Source organism: Mchenga conophoros, linkage group LG1, assembly GCF_057382185.1.
Source record: "Mchenga conophoros isolate Kocher_MC1m ecotype Shallow Benthic linkage group LG1, M_conophoros_male_GT1.1, whole genome shotgun sequence".
NCBI lineage: Eukaryota > Metazoa > Chordata > Actinopteri > Cichliformes > Cichlidae > Mchenga > Mchenga conophoros.
In genome coordinates this window covers 23,458,665-23,484,013 of record NC_140526.1, presented here as the reverse complement: position 1 = coordinate 23,484,013, position 25,349 = coordinate 23,458,665, and the positions used below count along the sequence as shown (strand labels likewise).

The following is a 25,349-nucleotide window of genomic DNA, read 5'->3' as shown; positions in this document are numbered from 1 at the left end:
ACACAATCAGGGCTGAGGTGATAGAGTGAGGGAGATGAGGAGCAGTTCTCTATAGACTTCAGTACAACCTGTCTTGTTTTTACAAACTCAGGACTCACCCCCTGCTGGTCCATTAGAGTGTGGGTTCAAAACATTTCTACTGTGGCTTCCCTTTTCAGACCTGGACCTGGACCAGTCTATGGTCAATATCAAAGGCACCTCATTTTAAAAGTGGTTGACCTCAAAGTGGCATCACTACACTGCTTTGATCCAGAGTTAAAAAATCTTAAATACTTTTGAGGAAACTACTATGAATTTTCCCCCAAACAAGTTTTACAAGCAATTATCTGACCTTACAGGTGAAGTTTCCAGATTCCAAAGAGCAGATTCTTAAGTGGCCTCATTCCTAATTACTGACAGCCTACATGTTAACATGAAAGTGACTTTTGACCTGGCGCCGTCTTTAGACCAAGGTTTACATTTTTTTATGTCCGTGCTGGGAAAGGTGAAATAATCCTACCTTTTTATCCATCCAGTCACACTGATATGACCACCAGATATGACCAATAATGATAAAGACATCAGTCATGTTTTACTTTGATATCAAACATAGGTAACATCCCTTGTTGTGTTTCATGTGTTCATGAAGCCACCTGAAATGGAATCACGATGTTCATGGTGTCTCCAACTTTCTTGATAAGAGTCTGACGGAGATTTCTTGGAAGCCAAATTTTAGGGCGTTCTGTGAAAATAAAACACAAAATAAGAGTATGAAAAAATGGCTGAGTATTGTGTATCACGTCCACGTAGGGAACTAAAGGATGCAAGCGAATAATGAAGCGTGTAATCTATAATTACTCACGCATAATCTCTCTGATGGTGACGGGCTGAGCCAGAGTGGCGGGAGCACTTGGTCCCGCCATGTTGTAGGCTCGCACACGGAACTGCAGCTTGTCTCCGGTGGTGAGGCCTTTGATCACCGTCGACGTCCTCTCTGTCAGACCCTCCATTGCTGGTATCCATTCATCAGCTGTTGCCAGAAACCACAAAAAATTCAAATAAACTCAAATCACAGAGTTATGATGTGGAAATTAGCATAAATGCAACTTGCTCCGGTACGTACTACCCTCCTTGCAGTACTCAATCCCATAGCCCTCAAGGTCAGCTGAGCCAATTCTCTCAGGCCGCCGCCACTTCAACGTGATAGAAGTGTCACTGACGTCGTCGACGCACAGTCCAAGGGGCTCGCTTGTAGGAGCTGAGGAAGAGGCAGAGAGCACATAAATGTCCCTTTGAGTCAGCTAGAGCTTTAAAGCAATACATTACTTTAATTAATTACTCGACAAGTGGATGACAATAATCAGTACAAGATTATTTAACCCTTCTTCAGAGCCATCATCACATTACACTGCAGCTTTCCTTTTCTTTTGTTCCACACCAGGTCAAGTCAGCAAGCTCCAAGTCATAGACAGTAAGAAAAAAAAAACTCCCTTCTTAAAGTCTACCTAATAAATTGCATTTCATTACACTTTAGAGTCCTGTTCCAAAAAAGGAGGCCTAGTAAAATTTGTGAACCCTGTAATGAGGAAAAGCTCAAAGCCAGAGGGCTAACTCAAACCTCAGGTTAGTTATGAGGAACAGGTCTTCTCTCCATTTCCTCCACTTTTGCTGCACATTATGTCTTTCTTGAAACCCCAGGTAGATGCTAGTTTGTCATTCATTTTATTTAAAATAATTCCTTCCACAATCAGTCTGTCATCAGTGTCAGGACAGTGACAGAGAGCTTTAGAATTTAGGGATCATATATGTTATATATTAATGCACAATCTTTTTAACTTTTTATCCTCTTACAATTGATCACATCGATGATAAAAAAGGCCTTTTGTAGATATTTTTTAGAGATGATGTTAATATTTGAGTGAAGATGAATGTTGTGTTGCTAAATGCAGTATAATGTGAGATTTTTAATATAGGCTCCACATAGTGTGAATGTTATTAAATGCTCTCGACTGTACATTTAAAATGTAAAATCTCCATGACCCCAGATACCTTTTGCATCAGAAATCACCATAATCTATCTTAGTGGATCTCACTGGGTCCTATTTTGTGTGTCAGTTTATGGCTGAATAAAAATATTTAAAACTCTAATGTAAAGAGAATTTAAGGAGAACATGCCAGGTAAGCAATGACTGAGAAAAGAAAATCACTATTTTTCCTCATCTTGTATTTAAATTAATTTATTTTTAAGGCAAAGATCTACACTTAGTTAAAAAGCAGGTTCTAGAGCATTTTAATTGAATTATGACAATGATGCTGTTTGCCTTGCAGTAATTTTACTAACAGACCATCCAGAATTTCCTGTGCTGCAGTTTTGATGAATTCTGTATAGATATCTGGGCTAATTTGCATCTTTCTTTCCTGCAGTGTTCCTCTACACTCTATAATTGTATATATAGCTTGCTAGTATAAGCTTGACTACATACAATAAGATAATAATCGACAGCATTTATTACATTTCTGTGTTTAAGAAGCAGTGGTAGACCGTCAAGTTAAATTCAGTATGCACTTGTGTAAGTTCTTGTTAGCATACACAGATCATACTCAGGCAGCTGTAGTGGGAGGTATGTGAAGATGAGCTATTGGTCTTATATAGTCCACAGGGTTTAGCACAATCTTCATCTCCAATAATGAAAATCAGCGTCAGGTTGCCTAATCCTGTCCTAACTTGAACAACAAAGACATATTAATTAAATATTAAATGTTATTAGTTATCAAATGGCCGTTTAGCCCATAAGCCAGATTTAGGCATCATTTTCCATCCAGTGAAATATGAGTCTGTGAATATGACTGACCTTGACTTGCCAGGCTAAAGTCCAAGTGGCTGTGATACTTTGTGTGACACGTGATTTCAGACCTGTGGCTCTGGAGCGCTATACAGCTCTTTTGCCTGGGAGTCTCTCATCCATAGAGACCAAGATGGTCGATTTTCGGCCTTACATCTTTGGATTAAATCTTTTCTTTTAGGAGGACAGTTAGAAGAACAGCTTCAATGGGTTAATTAGAATTTGTGTGAAACAGAGGAGGAACTGATTTAGTGGCTAGTTTAGCCCTATTGTTATCACTCTGAGGACAAACTGAAAGCATATGCGGAACTATGAACAAACTGAATAGCTACTCCATCTTGCCCTTAAACATGTAGAAACCAAATGTGTAAAGTTTTAAATATTGTGTGACTATTTCTGTGTGTGTTGCACAGCCAGTAAACATGTTAGGGAATGATTTGCTGAGCAGTCAGTGCACTGACAAATATTTACTTAATCAAAATTCACTGCCAGCATGACCTAAATATACAGTCAGCTATGACCATAATAATTTTGCTAGTGTGGATTGAACCTTTTTCTAAAACCTGCATGATAATCCAGCAAAAAATAAAATCAAATAAAAATCACATCCTAAAATCCTAAATCAAACAATGCCTACTGCAAACAGGCTGTGGGTCTGGCTCAGCGGCAGCAGCAGGCTCCACGGGGGTCTGCACTGCTGGGGCTGCAGCTTCCTCTGCAGGAGAACCACTTTCTGTCAGAGTGACACCTTTTGCTGGTGTTTCATCCTCAGCTGGTGCTCCCTCTTCTCCACTGGGTGCTGCCTCTGCACTACTGGCTCCAGGTTCCTGTTCTGCATCAGGAGGTGGAGGTGCCTCTGTCTCAGCTTTACTGTGTTCACAGTTTGCTTGTGCATTCTCTGGAGCCCCAGCTGCCATTTCTTCCACACGTTCCAAAGACTTCTTATCTTCCACTGGCTTCTTCTCAGCCGTCTTTGAGAGCTTAGCCTTTGTCATATTTTTCCTCGGTGCATAGACGTCCTGCTGTTAATTTAAACTGGTGGTTGTATCTGCTTCTTCAACGTGGTCTTTTTCTTTCTCTCATTGACAGTCTTCTCTTCTCGTCCTGCTGTCTTTGTTGTAATAACGATGCTTGTTCTGCAGCAGCCTCCACAGAAGCAGTGACCCCCCTGTGTGTTAAGCAGCTGGTCCCAGCAGAGTCAAGGGCTTCCAGGCCATTATTTATAGAGAGGGATGCCATGGATAGTTTCCCAATCAGCTGTCTTAGGAGTGACTGACCATCTGGATACACTGATGCTCCCTCTTAAATCAACAAGTGTAGGATAAGACTGCAGTTTAGATAAATTAGTGCCACAATAAAAGACAACTAAAACCTGAGCTGCTGAATGAAAAGTGACAGTCATAAAGAGTGCATCTAACTCCAAACCTTGTTTGGCTGTGGAACTGGGCACTTGCATATGTGGCAAGGCACCATCAATGCCTCTAAAGTCTGTATATACAGATTTTAGAGCTACACATGCTCCCATCCAGATTATGTCATATATTTCAGTAAAACAATGCTAAACTGCATACTGCATCTAGTACAGCCGCATAGATTTGGAGAAGAGGAGCCCAGGAGCTGAACTGGTGTGCCTGCAGCCCAGTAGACTATTGATGAATTAGTCATAGACTATCAATTGGTTTAATTAAAAGTCCATTCTAAATCAATATCATAGGAGCCTGACATGTGTTCGGTGTCTCAGTGACTATTTACTCATGTTTGCGTTATACCACAGAAATGCCACTTCTTCCTTATAGCCAACAGACATGCTCTGTACTCCTGAGTTAACTCAGAGATGATCTTTGCATCATCATGTTTTTGTTTTTTAATTTGTTACATGCGCAGTTCACAGACCCGGAACTCATGACCACATTACAAGTCACCCTAGCCCTATGACCTGAGTGAAACGTTAGACTGACTAAGTCACTGGAACTTGCATGACCCAACTTATTCAAGTCAAACATGCCAATGTTATCACAATCTGTCTTTACAACCAAGACAACTCATCAATCAACCTTTTCATGAAAGTGACCTGAATGAAAATGGAACATCCACTTATCCATTTCAGTGTTGCAATTATTTCTGTTTATTTAATCTAAAGATAAATTCACAGACTCACCGATTGGCACAAATGGCTGAGAGGCTGGACTGTGACGAGACATACCAATGCTGTTCACAGCATAGACTCGCATCTCATACGGCACACCTTCTATCATACGCTTGGCTTCATAGGTGGTTTCAGGGTAGGGGTCAAAGTTGAGTCTCATCCACCTGTAGCTCTTCAGCTTCTTTCTCTCCAGCACATACCCTGCAAATTCAAATGTGTGTTGCCATTGGCTTGGTGTCTCCAAGGAAAAATAAAGGAAGATGCAAAAAGAAAATGGCTCATATTATTATGAAATAAAGCCCATTAGAAGTTATTTTTACCAATTATTGGCTGGCCACCGTCCAACAGAGGGGGTTCCCATTGAACGACACAGGAATCTTCACCCACACTGAGGATTGTGGGAGCCATGGGAGGATCAGGAACATCTGGAGGAGAAACATTACTCTTCTTTTTGTCAGAAGAAAGTTTGACATTCATAGATAAATTTCATAAATTTACAACTTTGATGGCTGTTGGTGTGTGTTAATTGGTATTGCTGGGGCTTTGGTAGGGAGAATAATGATAAAAGATGTCTTACCGACAACTTTCACGTGGATATCTGCTGTATCTTCCCCAGCAGGGTTTCGAACCACAACAGAGTAGATTCCCTCATCCTGCCTTTCAGCACACTCAATAGTGAAGACGCAGTGGCCCTTGGTGGTTTCCACATGGACCCTACCATCTCCCTCTGTGACGACCTACATGAGGACAACCATGAAAGTTACTCGATTATATTGAGCAAAGTTTTTTTGGGGAATTTGTGCTGCACTTTCTTAAAAATGATAGTTGTAGCCGGATCAATTATGACTTTTAAGACGAATACAAATAACAATATTTGCTGATTTAAAAAAAAAAAAATCCAAGTGTATCAGCTAATATTTTACACTGCCATTTGTTTAGTTAATATTTGTTAAAATTATTATTTTTTTACACTTTGCCTCACTCTGCTCACATCTGCTGGTTGTTTGTAGTGTTGCAAACATGTGTCGCTGACAAGGAAATTGCAGAGTGCCCTGTGGTGGACAAACCATGCAAATTCAACTCTCATAACGTATTTGAAGGGTGTTTCTCCCCTTTCTTCTTGACTTTGTTGAAGTCATTTATCAGCTTTTATAAATGCAGACACTGATTGCTTTCATTATTATTTCCATGAATATACAATTTAGCATGTCAATTTGCTGCTTTACAACTTGAAGATCTAATTTGAAATCTAATTTCATGAGCTAATTAATTCCTCTTATTTTTTTAAAATAGAAAGTAAAAAACCTTCAGATTAAGTCTCAGAGTAGGTGAACTTTAAAATGCTAATATAACATACTGGTCTGACTGATAGTATTAACCATTTGAATTTTTTTCTTGACCAATACCGGATTGAGGTGATGCTGCTCTTGCTTCCTTTATGACAAACTTAATATTATACCTTGACAATATTTCTCAATTACTACATTTAGTGTTGGAATCTAGTATTTAGTTGCATATTTTATCTCCAGTTGTGTAGCAGTTAACACATTTGCTTGCCAAACAAAAGGTTGCTAGCTCATTTTCAACTAGATACAAATATCCCCATTGGAGTCACATCAGGCAAAAAACTCTGCCAAATCAGACGTGTGGAACTACCTGCTGTCGTGACCCCTTGTGGCAAGAGAGCTTCCAAATGTTGTTTTCATGCTCATATGGTTTATACCTTTTCCATACTGTACACATTGTACTTGCTGCTCAGCCTCCTGTGCCCTCTGTCTGTCTTAGGGAAGAGTCATAACATGCTCTTACCTTAGTGACATGGATGAACTCTGCATGCAGTTTTATCCTGTTCTTAGTGTTTAAAACTGACACAGAGGAAGGAAAAAACCATAGTATTCACTGGAGAAAGTGTTTTTAAGAAAATCCATGTATTAGTTTACAATTGTTACTTCTGCTCTTTGAGGTTTTCTTGTTAAAGTCTTTTCAAAGCTCAAGCTGTAAGACAGCAGGTTTACAGCACATTTCTACAATACATTTGCAAATCTAAATGCATGACATGTGACGTTACTGTTTATGTGTCACAAAAGCTTGTAAAGGTCAGCAAGTGCACATGCGTAGAAACTGAGGCATGCGCTGGCAGTGCTGGCATGAGTGAAAAAAAACAAACAAAAAATAAGCATATAATGAAAAGTACACTTACTTCCCCATCCTTCGTGGTCCAAGAGGTTGTATGCCCTCCTTTGTCATCTCCACCGGGTTTTACAGAACTAGCCTACATTTGAGCAGAGCAAAGCCTTAAAAGCCAAAGAGGACAGAGAGGGTCCCCTCAAATCAAAGACTTGCAAACTACAGCTAGCATCACTGTTGGAAGCCATTAGCAGCACTGTGCTTACTCAGCTCGGTGAAAGCATCAAAGTTTACAAGCCAAAGCAGGGAGGAATGGAATATGGAATATGGAAGAACTAGCCTGTTCCACTTTAGATTATCAAAAGCAATTTGATGAAAATATACTTCCTTGGCTTGTTTAATATTGGAAGCATGTAACATATTGTTGCATTCATTTTTAAAATGCAGTATTAGTATGTCTTTCAAATATAAAATAATCAGCTACAAATATAAACTAATCAGCTACAACACTGAAACTGCAGACAGGTAAAATGAACAACATTCATCTTCTCATTGCACTGCAGTTACATTATTTAAGGACATGCACCCCCATGATGATAGCACTCCCCGATGGCAGCCAGCCACCTCACCCAGCAAAACCAAACAAAAAGATCTTTTTTCCTGGCTTCTGAGATCCCTGTATCTCAATCAAATTGAGCTTGTAGGCTCCGCTATCCAACCTCGGAGGTCTCACCTGGGTCAGAACAGTTTTGGTGGCACAACAGTGACCTGTACGCTGTCACGTAGGTGATTTAATGTTGTAATTGATCAGTGTGTCTTTGGTAATGAATGAAGTGGGTTTTTTTTTTCCAGATTTCAAATCTTACCTATATAACTCTGGACTGGTGGCACATGTCTTAATTAATGATTAATAGCACAAGCCTTCCATTTGTCTTACCTTTTCTCCTTTGGTCCAGATCACTGTTGGAGCTGGGTCTCCAGTGATGGGGACGTCCAGACGTAGTTTGTTGCCAGCCACCACCACAATGGTTGACTCGGCGGTGCGACCCATACAGTCTAAGTGGATCTTAGGAGGATCTGTGAACGTAATGTAAATGGTTAAAATGGAAAAATATTTTGTATTATGACTGGTACAATCTGCGTAAGTTGGTGGCTGTGTACCTTGGCGTGGCACATAATCAATCTTCACCTCTTGGAAATCAAGAAAAAAACAATTAAATAAGTTATTTAAGTAAAATTTGAACATGTGAGTCTCTAAAGAGACTCTAATTTTAAAGTGTAAGAATATAAAAGCACACATTTTACCCAAGAAATTTAGTTTAGCAGAGAGATTGAAAGCATAGCCATCTGGCACAAATGTGTAGTCCCCCTCATCCTCCGGTTTGACGTCATCAATGGTCAGTTTGTGGATCCTACGGGGTCAAAAACTTTAGCTTGTGGCGTCATGGAGTGCAGGCAGCATACCGAACACGCATTACCACGTGCAAACATGTCCTCACCTGCCAATATGCGTGATGTTCACTCTGGCATCAGGCTTGACTTCGACGCCATTCTTGTACCAGGTTCCCCTCACGTTCTCATCTGACACCTCGCACTTGAAAACCGCCTGATCTTTTGCCTTCACTGTGAGGTCTGCGATGCTCTGGTAGACTTCCAGCTCTTTCTCTACATGTTCAGAAAACACAGGCTCAGAGTGCAGATAACAGCAGGCCTTCTGCTTTATGAGACGCCAGGTTTAGTTGATAGCTTGTGAGGATAATATGATTAAAAAAAATAAAAGCTCCAGCGACTGTACGCGTGGATAATGTGATAATGATTTTGAGCATGAGGGTCTCCTCTGTGTGTTGTATCTTAGCTACAGACACAAGAGGAATAGTTAATTAGATTTATAGTAGAAAATAAAGTGGCAAGATATGAGGATATGAGGACCATATGCAGGAGCTTCGGGTTATTACTGTATATCAGATGAAATAATGTACAAGAGGGTTATTAAAGTTGTCCCAGGGAAATTGTTATCTGGGTGAGATATCTCACACCGCGCTCCTTTTAAAGGTTACAACAGTTTCACGTCAGCTCACTGCTAGGTAGGGCATATATGATGGGAATGTCCAATGGCATTATAATGGGAGCTCTACTGTGGACTGAGGTGTTGATCCCTGCAACACGATAGCAGCTGGTATTTCTTGGCAGGCTCGCTGTTCAATTAAAAGGCCAACAAAGAGGCAAAGATCAGGTTTATATCTACACACACCTCTGAAACACACACACACACACACACACACACACACACACACACAAAAAAACAACATATGCAAAGGAGAGAGCATGCATATTCAATATAATGCGAAGAAATTTTAAGCAGATGTTGATGACCATTGTGTGATAATCTTTTCTTTTAGAGGGATTTTGATGAATGTTTTGTTCTGTCAGATAATGGTGCTAAAATGGTTACAGGGAAAACTAACTAGATTTTTCTTAATGAATTTTGCCTACGTCCGTGTATGGATGAGTTTGAACAGTCTCCATCCATTATTTCTAGATCACCTGTGGAATTAAAAATAAAACATCTAATCACCTTCAAAGAGACACTTGTCTTAAATATACCAAAGACCATCATGTTATTGAAAAAAAAAGTTCCAAATCTAACTAATTTCTCAAAAGGAGACTTACAAAATTCAGTTGTGCCCAGCGGGGATCCTACATCAGCATCACCGAGCTGCTGTGACTTGGTACTAGAGGAAAATCTACCATCTAATAATAAAACATACTTTCAAACCACAAAGTACTCTTTGCCCTTTAGGTGAAATATATGTCTTCTAACTTTAGCTTACATGTGCTCTTACATCTGTGGAGCAACCTTGGGACAATGATAGGTGCTATATCCTAAAGATAGACCACATACCAAGAGTGGCAAGGCCACGGAGCTATTGGTAAGGTATGGGAATACGACCTTGAAAAATTCATCACTGACAAAAATGGTTCATATGGTTTGTACGGCGTAACTGACACTCACCCTGCACCAGGACTTCTGCCACAGATTCGCCACCGTTTGTTTTAACCTTGTAGTGGCCACAGTCTTCTTTGGTGGCCTCGTTAATGATCAGCACATGCTTGCAGCCGTCTTTCTTGAAGCGATACTTGAAAGATTCGTCTCTTGTCAGCTCCACACCATCTTTCTCCCTGAACAGAAATTAAAACCACAATTAAAATTAATATGATCAACAAACATGGTGAAACGTTTCAGATAAAAAGAGCTAGTTACACTGCTCAACCATTTTTCAGAGGTTGCCTACTTTTGAGGTAAAATGCACTACGTCTTGTGGATGTTGATGTCACTGAATCCTAGTATGACAATTAAAACAGCTAATTGGCTAGACGTTAGATTTTTGTTACATTTTGCATCATATTATGTACAGTACATAATATGTTGCTAGGAAAATGGTAAATAGATGGTGAAACATGTTACTAAACCATGTGCCAACATATGTGGAAATGTAGCATAAGGCAAAATCACAGTAAGTAAGTTGGCACTGCACACTAAATCAAAATCTGAGGATACTTTTCTGTATTTAATCAGTATTTAATTCATCAATCTTTCTCCATTTTGACAAGATCCCCAACACCATTGGCTGAAATGCAGTCCCAAAACCATGACAGAGCCTCCACCGTGCTTTACAGATGGCTGCAGATACTCACTGTTGAAGCTCTCTCCTGACCTCCTCCATATGCACTGATGATTATTTGTACCCACAAATTTTAATATGGATTCATCACTTCATCAGACCTTACTTTCTGTCCAACTGAGGTAAACTCGCTAATCTCAGGCTTCTTTTTATCCTGTTTCACTTCCTCAAGAATGACTTCTTGTCAGCCAAACTTCCACCGAGACCATTTGTGATGAGGATTTGATGAACACTAGACTGATCAACTGAAGGGCCAGTGTCAGGGCTTAGCTGACATTTTCCCTGTATCTTAAGGACACGACTGTGAGATATTGTTAATCTACTGCAGACATTTTTTTAAGGCAGGTTCTTTCTTTTTTTGTCCTCCACTTGCCCAAATTCCTCAGATTTTTTAAGAACACACTGCATACCACGCACCACAAACTACTTATTTTTGCAACAGGCTGCTAGTAACAAAAAGCTTAAAGAGTTACAGTTAAAATTACTTCTTTGCTTAGTTGCCTGCTATGTTTAGACACATGACTGAGTCATCCCTTGAGATAAAAGAGCTTGAATGATTAATATTTCAATGTTAGGTGGTTTAGCACTGACCTGTGGGATGTTTTGACATTTAGAAATTTCATCTGTTTCATCACTTAAAAATATTATGACACACGCGTTGGTTTCATCACTTAGCAACATGTCTGATTATGGTTCAGTGCATTTCATTGGTGAGTTTTTGTGTACTTTTCATAGTATGCGGTGGAACAAAATTTAAAATGTTATTCTGGGTGTTACACTTTAAACAACATGTAACTTTACATTGCAACATTACAGATTTCCTGCTTCCAGAATCCAAGGTCAGAGTACAGGTCAATAGGTGAAATAAAGACAATATCTTAAGTTAGAAAGTTTACATTGCATTTCAGAATTGATCCAATTTGAATTCACATGAGCCCAACTTCAACAAATGGGATACATTGTTTAGTTAGATGGACCATGTACAAATTAATACACATGCCAGTTTGGGCCATTTTTGCAAAAGAATTCAGGTTTGACTATTTGTTTGAAGCATTTTGGCTGCAGTCCTGTGTTATACACTTATTTTATCGCTTTAGCAAAAGTTGGAACTTTCAGATGATTCTCACTTTGTTACAACCACCTGTTTCTTTTTGTTTTTTTGCATTTTAGTTACACAATCACACATTTCCTTCACTCAATTTACTGGCAGGTTTAGGTCTACTTGCATCACTCCATTAAATACACAAGGTGACCTTTCAGATTAACAGGTAATTCAGGAATACATAGAACCACAGAGAACTGTAATACAGAGGTGGTATATCTTTTATCTGTTATTCTTATTATTGTGTATATTTCCAGTTTCTGTGTTTTATCTGTTGTACAGTGTCCTTGGGTACTTTGAAAGGTGCTATTTTTAAATAAAATGTATTATTATTATTATTATTATTATTATTATTATTATTATTATTATTATTATTATTATATCTGATACATTTAATCTTTGTACTTTGTTTCAACAAACCTACACTGGCCAGACAATAATATCTTGTATACATTTGTAGCAGCAACTTTCTTCTTCGGGTAAAGGTCATGAGGGACATACTGAATGGCTCATGCAACCTTTTCATTGAGATGATAATTCACAGCTTGTAGCAACATTTCACAGTCTCTGAGGCCTGGTATCTATCTGCAGACATGACATCCTCAGATGCCATCTGTGGGGTGTCTGAGCAACTGTTAAGGATCCAGCAAATTAAAAGAGAGCCTAAATTTAACCCGATTAAATATAATTTAATGGTGGATGGCACTTTGAATACTTTTTTATTCAGTCATGATTCATTTATTTTATTTAATAATGATTATTCACTTTTTTTTTTATAAATTGGGACATGGATGATCAGTTACTGGCTGCTTAGCCATGAGTGTAAAGAAAAACATCTAACCATTTAACATTTGCTCCTTCCTCTGAGACTTCACACTCTAACTCCACCCGCTCACCCTTCATGACCATCTGATCCTCCAGATTTTTCACTACCAGGACAGGAGGCTCTGCACAAAACAGATAAGAACATGTGATTTAGCTGAACATCTCTGTTTTTGCATACCTGTGCTGGAACGGGTATGCTGTGAATGTTCTCAAAACATCAAATACCTTTAACAAAGAGCTCAGTGGTGCACTTCTCATCTCCCACTTTACAGGAATACGCTGCATCATCTGCCAGGGAGCAGTGGTTGATGGTGAGGTACCGCATGTTGCCAACACTCTCAAATATGTACCTTGACAGGGAGGAAGATTATCACACAATGAAAACACTGTTTTTATTTGTTTTTTAAAACCACAATATAGCGTGTGAGAAGGAAAGGAAATGTTTTGTATTACTTATGACACTTACTTGCTATCGATTTAACCAAATGACGCAATAAAGGCACAAATTAGGGAAGTTGGTCATGGAGAGGCAAAAGAGAGAAATGAAAAACAATCAGTAATATAGTTAAGTATGTTCTTCCTAAAGTTTTGCAACAGAATATAATAAAAAGCCACCCTGAGCATCTTCTAAAATAATTTAAATAGAATTTCAGATGAACAACAACACATTAAAAAGAACTGCAAAATGCAGAAGCAGTGTGTGAAAACTAAGCACAGCCCATGATTCAATAGCTTGTGGAAAGACCATTAGTTGCAATAATGTGAAGTAATCATTTTCGGTATGACTTTATCAGGCTTTCACATTGGTGTGGAGGAATTTTGACCCACTTTTTTGCAACATTAATACAGGTCATTGAGGCTTGTGGGCATTTATTTATGCCCATGAGGTCTGGACTTTGACTGGATTATTGCAACACCTTGATTCTTTTGCTGATCATTGTCCTTTTGCATGGCCCAGTTTTGGCAATTTTGACATATTTGACTCCAGAACACTTTGGTACACAAAGGAGTTTATGGTCGATTCAGTGACTGCAATTCCTGCGGCTGCAAAACAACCCTAAATCATCACCCCCTCCACCACATGGCCAAACATCTTCACTTTGGTCTTGTCTGTCCAGAGGACATTGTTGCAGAAGTCTCGTGGTTTGTTGAGATGCAACTATGCAACCTAATCCATGCTGCCAAGATCTTTTTAGAAAGAAGAGACTTTCTCCTGGCAACCCTTCCAAGCAAGCCAGCCTTGTTCAGTCTTTTTCTGATTGTACTGTAACAAACTTTAGCATTTAACATGTAAGAGTCTGAGTTGTAGTTGTTGGGTTTTTCCAAATTTTCTGCCTTGGGGTGAATTTGATGGGATGTCCACTTGTGGGAAAATCGGCAGCTGTTTTAAATGTTTTACAACTGAATATACGCTTCCCCAATGCAGAATGACAGACTTTAACGTGTTTGAAGTGAAGATTGATGTGCAACAATGATAGCTTCTCTAAGATCTCTGATGTTTTCTTTCCTGCTTCTCATTGTGTTAAAATATATCTGAATGCTCCAGATCTAGAAACTGCCAAAACATCTGCTTTTATAAAGCCGCTCACATTTACCGATGATCAATCAAATTCCTGTGGAAGTGTTACTTAGTTTTTCCACACACTCCTCTTCCATCACACCTTAATCTTTGTTACATAAATACTGACACAGTGTAATATATAATATGTGCTGTTGTTCATCTGACTTTAATTGTATTTAACTAATTTTAAGACCTGCTAAAAACCAGATTATTTTTTTGCAGAGTTATTTAAAACTTTAGAAATAAAACAGCGTTCACTTTCTCATTCAGAAGGCTGCATGCATTTTAAGTATCCCTCAGCTCACCCTGCAAACTGAGGCATGAGGCCCTGATTAAGATAAAATACTTGCATCTATAAAAATAAAACTTAGCAAAGGTGCACAGGTAGGGTGTATTCAGACCTTCCAGTTGGTTGAATTTCTTGCCCGTTTTTCAGCCACTTCACCTCAATATCTGAATTGGCAACCTCAACAGCCAGTTTTATTTTGTGGCCCTTTGACACTTGGTAGGCAGGATCCAGCTTTTTGAGGAAAGCTGTGTTTCAGAGCATAAATAAAATAAAATAATCAGTCTCTGTTAGGTATTCATTTAAATTGTGTTAGTTTTGCTACTATCTCAGTGCACCAACCTTCACTTTTCTTTTCATCTTTCTTCATCTTCTTCAGCCTCTTGAGCATGCCCCTCAGGTCGGTGATTCCGTACTGAAAAGCAATCTTTTCATATTCAGTAGGAGGAGCCTGGCTGAGGATGTTCCACACATCCACATCGGTCTCTGTGTGCACCTGCACGGTTCTAACACACAAAGACAGAGATGTTAAAACCACTCGAGTGACACAAATAAGTGAAAAGAAGCAGGCTGTTAAAACAGGGACAGTCACTGTAACACACTGGCAAAACTGACACAGTCAGATTCATTGATATCGCATGCATCAGTTCATTATTCGATACTGAAAAACTAACAAGCAACCGCTCAAGAGTCATTTTAGTAGATTGTTTACAGACTTGTAGCTAACGATTAGCTTAAACAGATCGATATCGATTGTGTTTTGTAATCTCCTGTTGTGTCATTATGGGCTTGATCTCATTTTGTAGTTATTGTAAAGCTAATTTCAAGAATTTAGGAGTATTACAAACTACATGAACAAAATTACTGAGCCACCTGAGAAAGGCTTTCTATGAAGCTCCCCATGCACATTTTTTGTGCTGCTGTTAATGGACAGTTTCTCATAGAGCACTTTTTTGTCCTACTTAGGCATTCAAAGTGCATTGTACAATATGTCTCATTTACAGACACATTTAAACGAGCATTTTTTCCCCTCGCCTAAATGCTTTCTCTCTCATGTTCATTCTTCAACTCAGGGTTCAATATCAAACTTGAGCAGCCAGGGATTTTATGACTAACCTTCCAGTTAGTCGATGACTTGCTCTACCTCCTGAACCACAGCCCTGTACCCTGCTTCATAACAATGTATTATCTTCGCTACTAAATTACATTTGGTAGTGAAGACAACAAAAAACTTGATGATTGAAAAAAAGGTTAAAGTGGTGGTGAAGGCATGGCAAGAGTTTGACTTACTTGTAGTACTATATTTCCATATATACCTACTTTGTATTTCTTCTTCTTCTTTTTTTACTTTTTAAAATTTTATGTGAACTTATTTATTTATTTGGTTATGTTTAGGCACCTAAACTACTTGCCTAACCCCATTAAATAAAGAACTGGCTGCCAGAAAAGAGGCAGAAATAATATAGATAAAAGAAATAGAGAAAACAGCTTTCCCTTGCACCATAATTGAGGCCTGAAATTCATTACTTTTATACAGTCCAGTTGCGCTGCTCACCTTCCATATGAGAGTGTCACTGTTAATAAAAGTTATAGATGTGAAAAACTATGAGATGCTTAAATTTCCCTAGCAAATATGATCCCCATTAAACATTAATATCAACATATTTGTATCAAAATAAGATAAAATGTGCATTTTCTTTTTCTTTAGAGCAGTTTCACTACAAATGAGAATGTCTCCTTTTCATACCTTGGATCTAAGCTGTGCACACTGCTTGTGTACCTCTGTGTACCTGTCATCTGTTTCCTTGTTGCTTACTTGCTGCTGATGTCTTGTTTGGTGTGAGACTGCCTCCTGAGTAAAGTTTTGTTTAACTCTGTCTGCCTGCTCTGTGCATCATGTAATGGGGAATTATTATGCATTTGTTTTATATACTGTCAAAATGACTGACTCTTGCTTATGCTTCTGTAATAGACTAGCAGCACTTAATCAGCTAAGAATGATCGTGATTTCAGCGTTACTATTAATTATTGCAGTCAAATGTTTGCTGTCATGGGGGAAAAAAAACACGTAACACAGAACAACAAGAAGTTTCCCAGTGACATTCAGACAACGTGTCAGCAGTTTCTTACCGATTTGAGGGTTTTAAGAAACTGCTGCTCATTCAGAGGTAGAACCCAAGAGGCAAATATGGCAAAACAAACCAGAAAAGTTAAAACACAGCATTTCAAAAGCAATGCAATCAGCAAATTAGAAATATGCTTTTAAAGCACATTAAATATCATTACAATGGTTAAAATGCACTGAAGCAATCGTGCACACGCTAAACCTGAGTCACAACGTCAGTCAAAAATGACTCATATGCTAACAAAGCATGCATTGTTAGGATTTTAACACAGGGTTTGCTCATAGTGAGGCATATATGCGGATTTTAGGGATGTGACATGTGTTAACCCCGAAGACTTTCAAAGAAAAATGTAGGTGCACGGAGGTGGAAGTATTGTCAGACTTATTATAGACTGAGTGAAATGATCTTCGGGGCTGTGACAGTGGTGAGCAGGGGATTTATTTAAAGTGTCAGGAAAAACAATGGGATCTGACAAAGTGACTCAGGATGTTATGTGATGGAAAATCATGTGTATACGTTTAAAAAATGGTAACACTTTTTTCTATTCTGCGTGACAGACAAATGTATAAGCTCGGAAATAATGAACACATCATGCCACCTTAAATTATCACTGTGCATTGTTAGTTTGTGTTCAGGCTTATTTGGTTGCAGATCCGTGATCATTCCAACTTTTAGTTTGCAAATGCAGAAGTAGCTTACTCTCTGAAGATGCAAGGAGATCCAGAAGGAATGAAAGCGTGAGAGTTTTAGATTATAAAGGGCAACCCCCCCCAAAAAAAACAACAACAAAAGCTGAAAGACTATAAATAATTAGAATTTTTTTGTTTATTAGTTTGTAATTGCTTACCTCTTTTTTAATAGAGTACTGAAGTCCAGCTCTCCTGAGTCATCATTTCCGTCTGTGCTACTGCAGGAATCAGAAAATATCAACAACCCAGTAGGTTACCTTTTTCTCATTTCTTCAATAAGTAAATGTTATTACTAAACAGAAATAGTCTATTTTAAATAAAACAAATCCACATTCCCAGACTCGGTAAATCATTTCCTGTTTACTCGAATATGCAAGGGAGAGACTTGCATATCAAAATGTTGGAAGAAAAAAAACTGGATTGGACACGCCGAAACTAAAAGAAAACAAATGGAAAGATGTGAAGTGCAGGCAGATGTTTTTGTCTGGAAAGACAGATGTTGCCATGTTTAAGGAAGCAGCTTTCATTTTGGGAAATACACATTTATTTATGCTGGTGTAGTCAGGGGGGTCGGGGTCTGTTTGGTCCAGTTATTGTAGGTGGAAACTTATCCACAAAGCTCCACAAATACTGCATACCGGCTTCATGAGTCCAGCCGGACTCGAAGCAGACTTGGAAAAGTTTAACAGGAATAACTGCTCAACTGTGGTGCCCACAGCTGCCAGTGTGCATCTGAATGTGACTATAATCCCTGCTGAAACTCAAATAGTTTACTGCATGGAAGTTTAGAAATTACACAAGATGGTGTTCTTGTTTTTGCGGAATGGCTGTATCTGTCTTATACCAGCATCTTTTAACAAAGAGCAAAACAGCAAAGCCAGTCATGCCTAAGGCATCGAGGCAAGCCGTTTACATCTCCTTCCATTCTTGTTACATTAGGATAACTTTACTTCATTTCTGGAAACAAAGTCAAAAAGTTGTATTTCCCAAAACTATAGAACTGTTCTTCAAGCCATGAGCAGCAGCATTCATTCACGCAAGAACAAAGCAAAACACTGAAGGTTAAAGCAAACACAAGTTACCGTACGGTATAGGCTCTGTTTGCTGCTCATGAGTGGGATAACAGATAAAAACAAGGGCACAGTAGACGTGACTGTGTATTTGTCTCCTGCCTGTGACCCGGCAGCAGGATTAGAAGGTGAGTCTCTGGTTTATGCGGTGGAGTTACAACACACCATAGCTGCACTTCCTCTGTGTGGCAACCCCTTATGGAAGAGCTCGGCTACTGAAAAGCCTGTGTCTTAGCACATCCTGCACTTTCAGTATGATCAAACCACCGTCCAATTTCACTCTGCCATGTAGCTGTTTGTGCAGCTGGCTTTGGTGTTTTGATGAAGACCCAGGAGGAGATCAGAGGGAGCTGACAGATGCAACTAGCGGCATGTCACTTAACAGTTTAATAGCTCAAATCTCCACATATGGAGAGCCGAAGATTAACACAATCGCAGCTATAATTAGCAGTTGCATTCTGGATTTTGAATTTGAGTCCCACACTTAGCTCTCTCTCAAGGTCTTCCTTCTGTTGTCGTTCTCAAAAATCTGCAAAAGGGAGGCCGTATCATTCACAACACTGGGTTTGTTTGGCAGAGAAAAGGCAGGCTGCAGAAGAGAGAGGAGTCTCTGATCTGCATCCTGATTTCTCTGTTCTTTAACAAAGTCCTCAGAGTTTGAATACAGGCCTCAATTGCTGCAACAAACACTTTTACTACCTTGCTCCTGGTCCACTTCTCTTCTTACCGCCTTCACTCCTGACAGGTTAGCATTTCCACAGTTATTTTTCACAGACAGCAATAATCCACTGCAGTTTATTAGCAACTGTACTTGTGCATTGACTTTATAATGTACTGAGTCCTCGCTATCATACACAAAGCTGACGGCAAAGTGATGGCTGCAGTTTTGTTCCCCATTGACTCTGATTTAAAGCATGTGCAAAAATATATCTGCCTATGGGTACTTAAGTGGTTTTCAGTGTTTCTGTTATCTACCGAAAACATGCAGAAGTAATTAATCCAGCTCATCTAATGAAATAATTCAGTCCTTCCTTTAAATAGCCATCTTTAGACTGTTTAGAAATATTCTGTATTTTTCTACAGAGGGCAAAAACTGGTTTGTTCATATGAAACAAATCCAAAATAAAATGGTTTTCTGATTATAAAACGAGATTACAGAAAACAGATCACAAAAAATGTATCAAAATGTACCCTTCACATATGACAATATTTCACTTTTATTAAAATATAGTCAGCCTGGTAATACAAAATTGAAGAAAAAGTGTGACTGATTACTGGATTATAAATAGTTTTATAAAGGGAATGTGAATTTTATAGCTGTGACATTAAAGAAATGGGATGAGGAAGTTAAACTCTCAATGAACAACTCATATAAACAATTTACTTTTTAAAATCTTTTTAAAAATGTCACATCACTTTGTTTATTCTTGGAATGACATATATTATTATTTAATTTAATTTTTTTAAATAAAACTTACGTGCGTCTGAAAGCTGCTCTTATATCCAGGCCCTCTGGAGCACGAGCCTCTGAAAGAAAGTGTCCAATACCATAAATCACTGTGGTGCATGTATACATGTATATATATATGTTTGTGTGTGTGTGTGTGTGTGTGTGTGTGTGTGTGTGTGTGTGTGTGTGTGTGTGTGTGTATGTATTATAAAAAGAGGGTCACATTAATAAAATAAGGACACTCACCATGAACAGTGAGGTCAAAGTTGCAGCTGTCAAACTTATCCTTGGATGAAACCTCACATCTATAACCTCCAGCAAAGTTAGCCTTGGCAGCAATGATGTGCATCTCAAATGTGTAGACCTGCAATCACATGTGTGCAAAGAGATGTGAGATTTAATGTGTTTGGAGATATAATGTGTTTTGCTGTGTGTATGTGGGATGTTTTTAGGAAGGTGTCTGCTGATTTTCCCTGCCTCCTTTCCTTTGAAATCTCTAAGTTTCCCTGAAGTTCTGGGTTTCCGAACAGGTTAGATGTGTCACTGCTGTGTCATTACCTCGAAGATAGCGTGCCTGTGGTTTGTCGTGCTTTCAGGATAAATGCCTGAGGCAAGATGTTGCCCAACTGAGAGTGAGAAGGGCAGGACTTGCAAAACATGTCGGTTGCTTCAGCGTGAAATGCTACATATTCCAGCCTTAAGGTCATTTTAGTGACAAACAACATGAGCCCTTGCGTTTGTGTGTTCCTTGAACGGAAGCATAGCTTTTAACATATGTTATTCCAAATTTCTTCTAGTGTTGCTTGTTGTGATGTCTTTTTAGCATTAGCCCACCTTGGTGTTGCGGTCATATGTCTCCTTCAGTTGCAGGTGTTTTCCAGACTTGCTGGCAAGGTCCATCCACTTCCCTTTGAACCATTTGACCGTGGGTTTCTTCAGCAGCGACTCAGCGTTCACTTTAGCCACAAAAGTGATGTTTTCACCTGTGTGAAAACAAGGCTTGGATTTGATTCTCATATCTGATGGCATCTTTGCCTTTTCTACAAATGATCATCTTACTGAGCGCACATTATACACATTACATTCATTGTGCGATATAGCTTCTTTTTGTTTTTTATTAAAAGGATACAATATTCTACTTTTTAAGTATTTTCATTACAAGTATCTTTGCTTTTGTGTGTCCACCCTTCCTATACATAGCTGGTTAATTCTGTGGGATTAGATTAAGGATTAAATGTATTTAATTTTATATCCTGTATTTTGAAGCCACTCACCTACAGTGACTTCTCCACTCTGAGGTTTCTCTGTGAAGAGTCCAGTCAGGTCCTGTCTGGTGTCTGGAGGATGTGCATCTGAAAACCGACGGGATTAAAATACAATGCTACAGCATAAACTTCAATTATAAAAATGTTTGGGTTTTTCATTATGTTGAAAATAGCACATGATTAGCTTAGCTCTGAGAGTTAAGGCAAACCTATCATGGTCCTGGGCTGCTGACCCAATCTTTTTTATATTTCGGTCCCTCGTGTTCTGTTTATGATCCTCGGGGTCATTCCTAAATTGTTTATTATTGTTTTGTTTTTCAGCTTTGTGCATGTTAATTCGTGTTCACGCTTGGGTTTTTAGTTTCAGTTACTGTTGTGGTCACTATATTGTTCCTCATGTCAGGTTGTCAAGTCTCTGTGTGTGGCTGTTGTTGTGCCTGTGTTACTTCCTGTTTTATTGTGGTAGTCTCTCATCTCTTGTCTTGTCCAGTTCAGCTGTATGTCCTCTTTGCCCCAATCATCCCTCTGCATCTGTCTTGTCTTAGTCGCCTTTTGCCCTTTGTTGAATAAACTTGCTCACTGTCTTTGAGGTTCATTCTAATGTTTTCTGGCAACTTTTCACTGGCAAATGTTTGGATTTGCTGATTGTTTGAGGTTATTTCCTGTGTCCTGTATTTGCCTCCTTAATGCACTTGTCACATAGAGGCACATGACATAACCCATTCAACTTTCTGCTGTTGTTGTTAAATAGAATATGACAATTTTTGATCTGACATTACTCTACTACAGTAAAAATAAATGTGAAATCCTCTTTAAAAGAAGGTCATTAAAAAGTCTGAGGGGTCCTGTATTTATCCACCCTGCTACATGGAATTACAGGACCTTGGAGACCTTTTCTTTAAACATAGCATGTGCAAAACTTAAAATAGCATCCAGGCAATGCCTTTTCTTACAAATGGCAGCTGTTTTCAAAGTCTTTGTGGAGTACACATGTACAGTTATGGGATATTTGGGGGCATTTTTGAGCATTCGGGGAATGATTTTCACAGCATATTTTATAAAAATGGACAGCTGGTAAGAGAACAAAAGAATCACTGAGTGATAAAAATGAACTTACCCTCAGCTTGTGCTGGGGCAGGAGTTTCTTCTTGTACTGGGGCTACTGCAGGCTGAGAAGGGGCTTGTTCTGGTTTTCCATCAGCAGGGGCCTCAGCTGAAGATAGCAAGAAACATTTGAGAGGCACAGAGAAACGACAATCATACGTTTAGTCCATTCACTGTTCCCCTCTCAACAAAGAATCAGCTCCAAACAGTGAGTTTTTAGTCTTTGAAACAACATAAATAATACGAGAGGTGAAAACATTTTTGTGTTTTGTCAACAAAAACTCTCTGGCCAACATTCATCCAGTCGCTTCCGCTTATCATTTTCAGGGTCGCGGGGGGCGCTGGAGCCTATCCCAGCTGTCATAGGGCGAGAGGCGGAGTACACCCTGGACAGGTCGCTAGTCTGTCGCAGGGCCAACACACAGGGACAGACAACTATTCGCACTCACATTCACTCCTGCATTCACACCTATGGGCAATTTAGATTTTTCAATTAACCTATCTCCACAAAGGTATCTGGCCAACATTCATCACCAAAATATTTTTATCTTATCATTTTTTAAAGGCCCGCTGACTTTCCATGTGTTATCAGCTGCCTCTCATGCCTTTCCTCAGTGCCAGTCAAGTGGTGGTTACTCATGAGGAAATAATGCGTTGGTGTGGGTCAAGGTCGTCATGCAAACAGAGTAAAGGTGGCTTTGATATGAGCCCCAGACAGCTGTGGCCAGTCCCTTATAGCACACTGGGCACTTTGGCCGCTGTCTTTCTTTGACATTTGTTTACATCTTACTAAAGCCAAAGGGCCACACTGATAAACGAACACAAATGCAATAGCACAAATGTTGCTCCGTGACACACTTGGCAATCATCTCAATGTACATTAGAGTGCTGTGCAGGTGCGATAAAATACAGGACAAAAGGAGTGAAGTTAAACGAGTGAGTAGGTGTGTTCACAGCCTCAAATGAAGAGCTGGACTTTTTGGGAAATAAACTTGCTGTTGTAATATCATTTGTATTTAGAGACAACAGTCCCCAGGACACAGGCATGCAACTAACTGAAGGAAGCTGTGTAATTTCTAGTCACGTTACAACGAGTCATCCGACCACTGGCTTGGATGACTTCTCTCTCTCTCTCCACCATCTGTTATGTACAATTTAAGTCTTACTGAAACAACATGAAGGCCTGTTTCCAGTTATAGCGACAAAGCCAAATGTCACAGACCCTTACGCCAGCTGACTAGTGTTCAAGTCCCTTCTGGGACAATTATTTTTGATTTAGTGGACCACGTAGGTTCTCATGTAGTTTCAGTAGGATCTTTTGATGTGTTAAAAAATCACAATGTCATGTTTGGGGAAAACACAGTGTGACGACAGACAACAGAACACAAAACAAGTTTTTAAGTTGATTACTCTAGCCCCATAAGAATGCCTCTCCTAAGTTTGTATGCACAACTATAAAACACATTTAACCACATAACAATTGGCCACTTCTGAGGGTCTAAACCTTTATAGATGTCTCTTTTTAAAAAAGGTCAAGACAAAGTTCGACACAGTCATTTCTGGTTCCCCAGCAACTTCACAGTGAGCTATAGAGGTGCCCTTTCATGCACAGGTGGTCTGATGTTTTTTTTTAATCTTTGGACCGAGTCAAGGTAGCTGCCCTTAATACAGTATGAGTTATATGCTAAGCCAGCTGTCTGCTGACTATAACCTTGAATCTAGCTGTCAAATACGAGAGTTTCATCAATCTTCTAACTTAATTCTCGACAGGAAAAGAAATGATGCATTCCCCAAAATGTCAAACTGATCCTTTTAAAGCAAACATCTCTCAAATGCACAGCATACAAGCTGTTTCAGCGATCTGGTTTTGAGTACTGTCAGAGGGTGCTGTCAGAATGTGCAGAAACATCAAGTGCATGCAGTGTGTCAACTATTTACTGCTTCAGTGGTTTTCTGCATCGAGTGCTCCATTTTGCTTTGTGCACAGTGATGACATTACAGCCCGTAGGTGAGCACACAGAGACCTCAAATGCACAGCAGCAGCATCGCAATCTCCCACCTGGTTGAGACACCACCTTCAATTCAAATTTGACCTTTGAGCCCCCAGCGATCACTGCGTAGACACTGGCGTCTTCTTTGGTAATAACTTTTATAGTGAGCGAGTGCTTGTTCCCGTCGGCTGCAATAATGTATTTGCTGTCGCTGGCAATGTCCTTTGAGTTGCACTGCCATTTTACTTTAGCGTCTGGCTTTTCAGTCTCTGCCTCAAAGATCACAGAGGACCCCTCTTCTGCCTCCTGAGTCTTTGGTTTCCTGGCAAATGCTGAAACTGGGGAGGGTGGGTTGGAAATTAAAAGCAAACCTTTGATGTGTCAATTTAACTTTCTTTCTTTAAAGCTCATATGCTGCCAGGCCAGCAGTGAACACAGATACCATCATCTCACCGACAATTCAGTGATTAGAATTTGATCATGCTGTAAAAACACTAAATGACAAATATCTGTGAGATTTGACATTATTTAAACTTTTTTTCATCTGGTTAATTTCTCTCTGCTCAAAAAACAAAGATCATGCCCGAAGAAATTCTGAAGAAAGAACAAGACATATGGGGGCAACAATAAGTATGAATATGTCAGCAAAGCTAGAAGAGTCATGAGCTCAGCATGGCTGCCCAGGGTGAAAAATGTTGTACAGTCCACAGCACACTGGGTGGGGCTAACTGAAAACCAATAAATTTGCCTTTTGCCACTCCACACAGATCCTGTCAGAGCACAAACATCAAGTTAGAAGACAAAAATGAATTCCGGAGCACATTCTGGAACGTGAACAAGCATTAACAGTGCTGTACTGTATGTGTACAAGCTAAACACTTTTAATCTGAAAGACTGAAAAAATTTCTTCAGCAACTCTTAAGTGTTTGTCATCTTTACAAGAAGCCTAAAAACAGGGAGCGTGACTGACACGACTGACTGACATGTTTAATGGTTTAACGGTTATGAATCGCACACTTTGTGCTGGCGTAATGCAGGCGGACAGTTTTCAGCGAGTCCTCACCAAACCACACACAAACCAAAAAAAGAAAAAAAAAAGCCC

General features: G+C 39.3%; 1 protein-coding gene across 2 annotated transcripts in view; it reads right to left on the bottom strand.

Moving 5' to 3' along the window:
* Nucleotides 1-25,349, bottom strand: part of mybpc3 (myosin binding protein C3) — a 33,236-nt gene that overhangs the window by 6,000 nt on the left and 1,887 nt on the right. The window contains exons 2-27 of one of the 2 annotated variants that reach the window (XM_085270744.1): nt 24,316-24,585; nt 22,270-22,365; nt 21,162-21,239; nt 20,722-20,870; nt 20,134-20,251; nt 19,916-19,964; nt 19,137-19,175; nt 17,526-17,585; nt 16,683-16,706; nt 14,895-15,058; nt 14,668-14,800; nt 13,172-13,174; nt 12,931-13,055; nt 12,722-12,827; nt 10,109-10,275; nt 8,595-8,760; nt 8,401-8,507; nt 8,257-8,286; nt 8,033-8,172; nt 7,169-7,240; nt 5,546-5,705; nt 5,289-5,393; nt 4,981-5,169; nt 1,103-1,237; nt 842-1,009; nt 633-721 (exon numbers count right to left, since the gene is read on the bottom strand). In XM_085270744.1, the coding sequence (XP_085126870.1) occupies nt 633-721; nt 842-1,009; nt 1,103-1,237; nt 4,981-5,169; nt 5,289-5,393; nt 5,546-5,705; nt 7,169-7,240; nt 8,033-8,172; nt 8,257-8,286; nt 8,401-8,507; nt 8,595-8,760; nt 10,109-10,275; nt 12,722-12,827; nt 12,931-13,055; nt 13,172-13,174; nt 14,668-14,800; nt 14,895-15,058; nt 16,683-16,706; nt 17,526-17,585; nt 19,137-19,175; nt 19,916-19,964; nt 20,134-20,251; nt 20,722-20,870; nt 21,162-21,239; nt 22,270-22,365; nt 24,316-24,585 (2,942 nt within the window). The remainder of the gene's footprint in view (nt 1-632; nt 722-841; nt 1,010-1,102; nt 1,238-4,980; nt 5,170-5,288; nt 5,394-5,545; nt 5,706-7,168; nt 7,241-8,032; nt 8,173-8,256; nt 8,287-8,400; nt 8,508-8,594; nt 8,761-10,108; nt 10,276-12,721; nt 12,828-12,930; nt 13,056-13,171; nt 13,175-14,667; nt 14,801-14,894; nt 15,059-16,682; nt 16,707-17,525; nt 17,586-19,136; nt 19,176-19,915; nt 19,965-20,133; nt 20,252-20,721; nt 20,871-21,161; nt 21,240-22,269; nt 22,366-24,315; nt 24,586-25,349) is intronic. The other variant, XM_085270749.1, reaches the window with a different exon arrangement.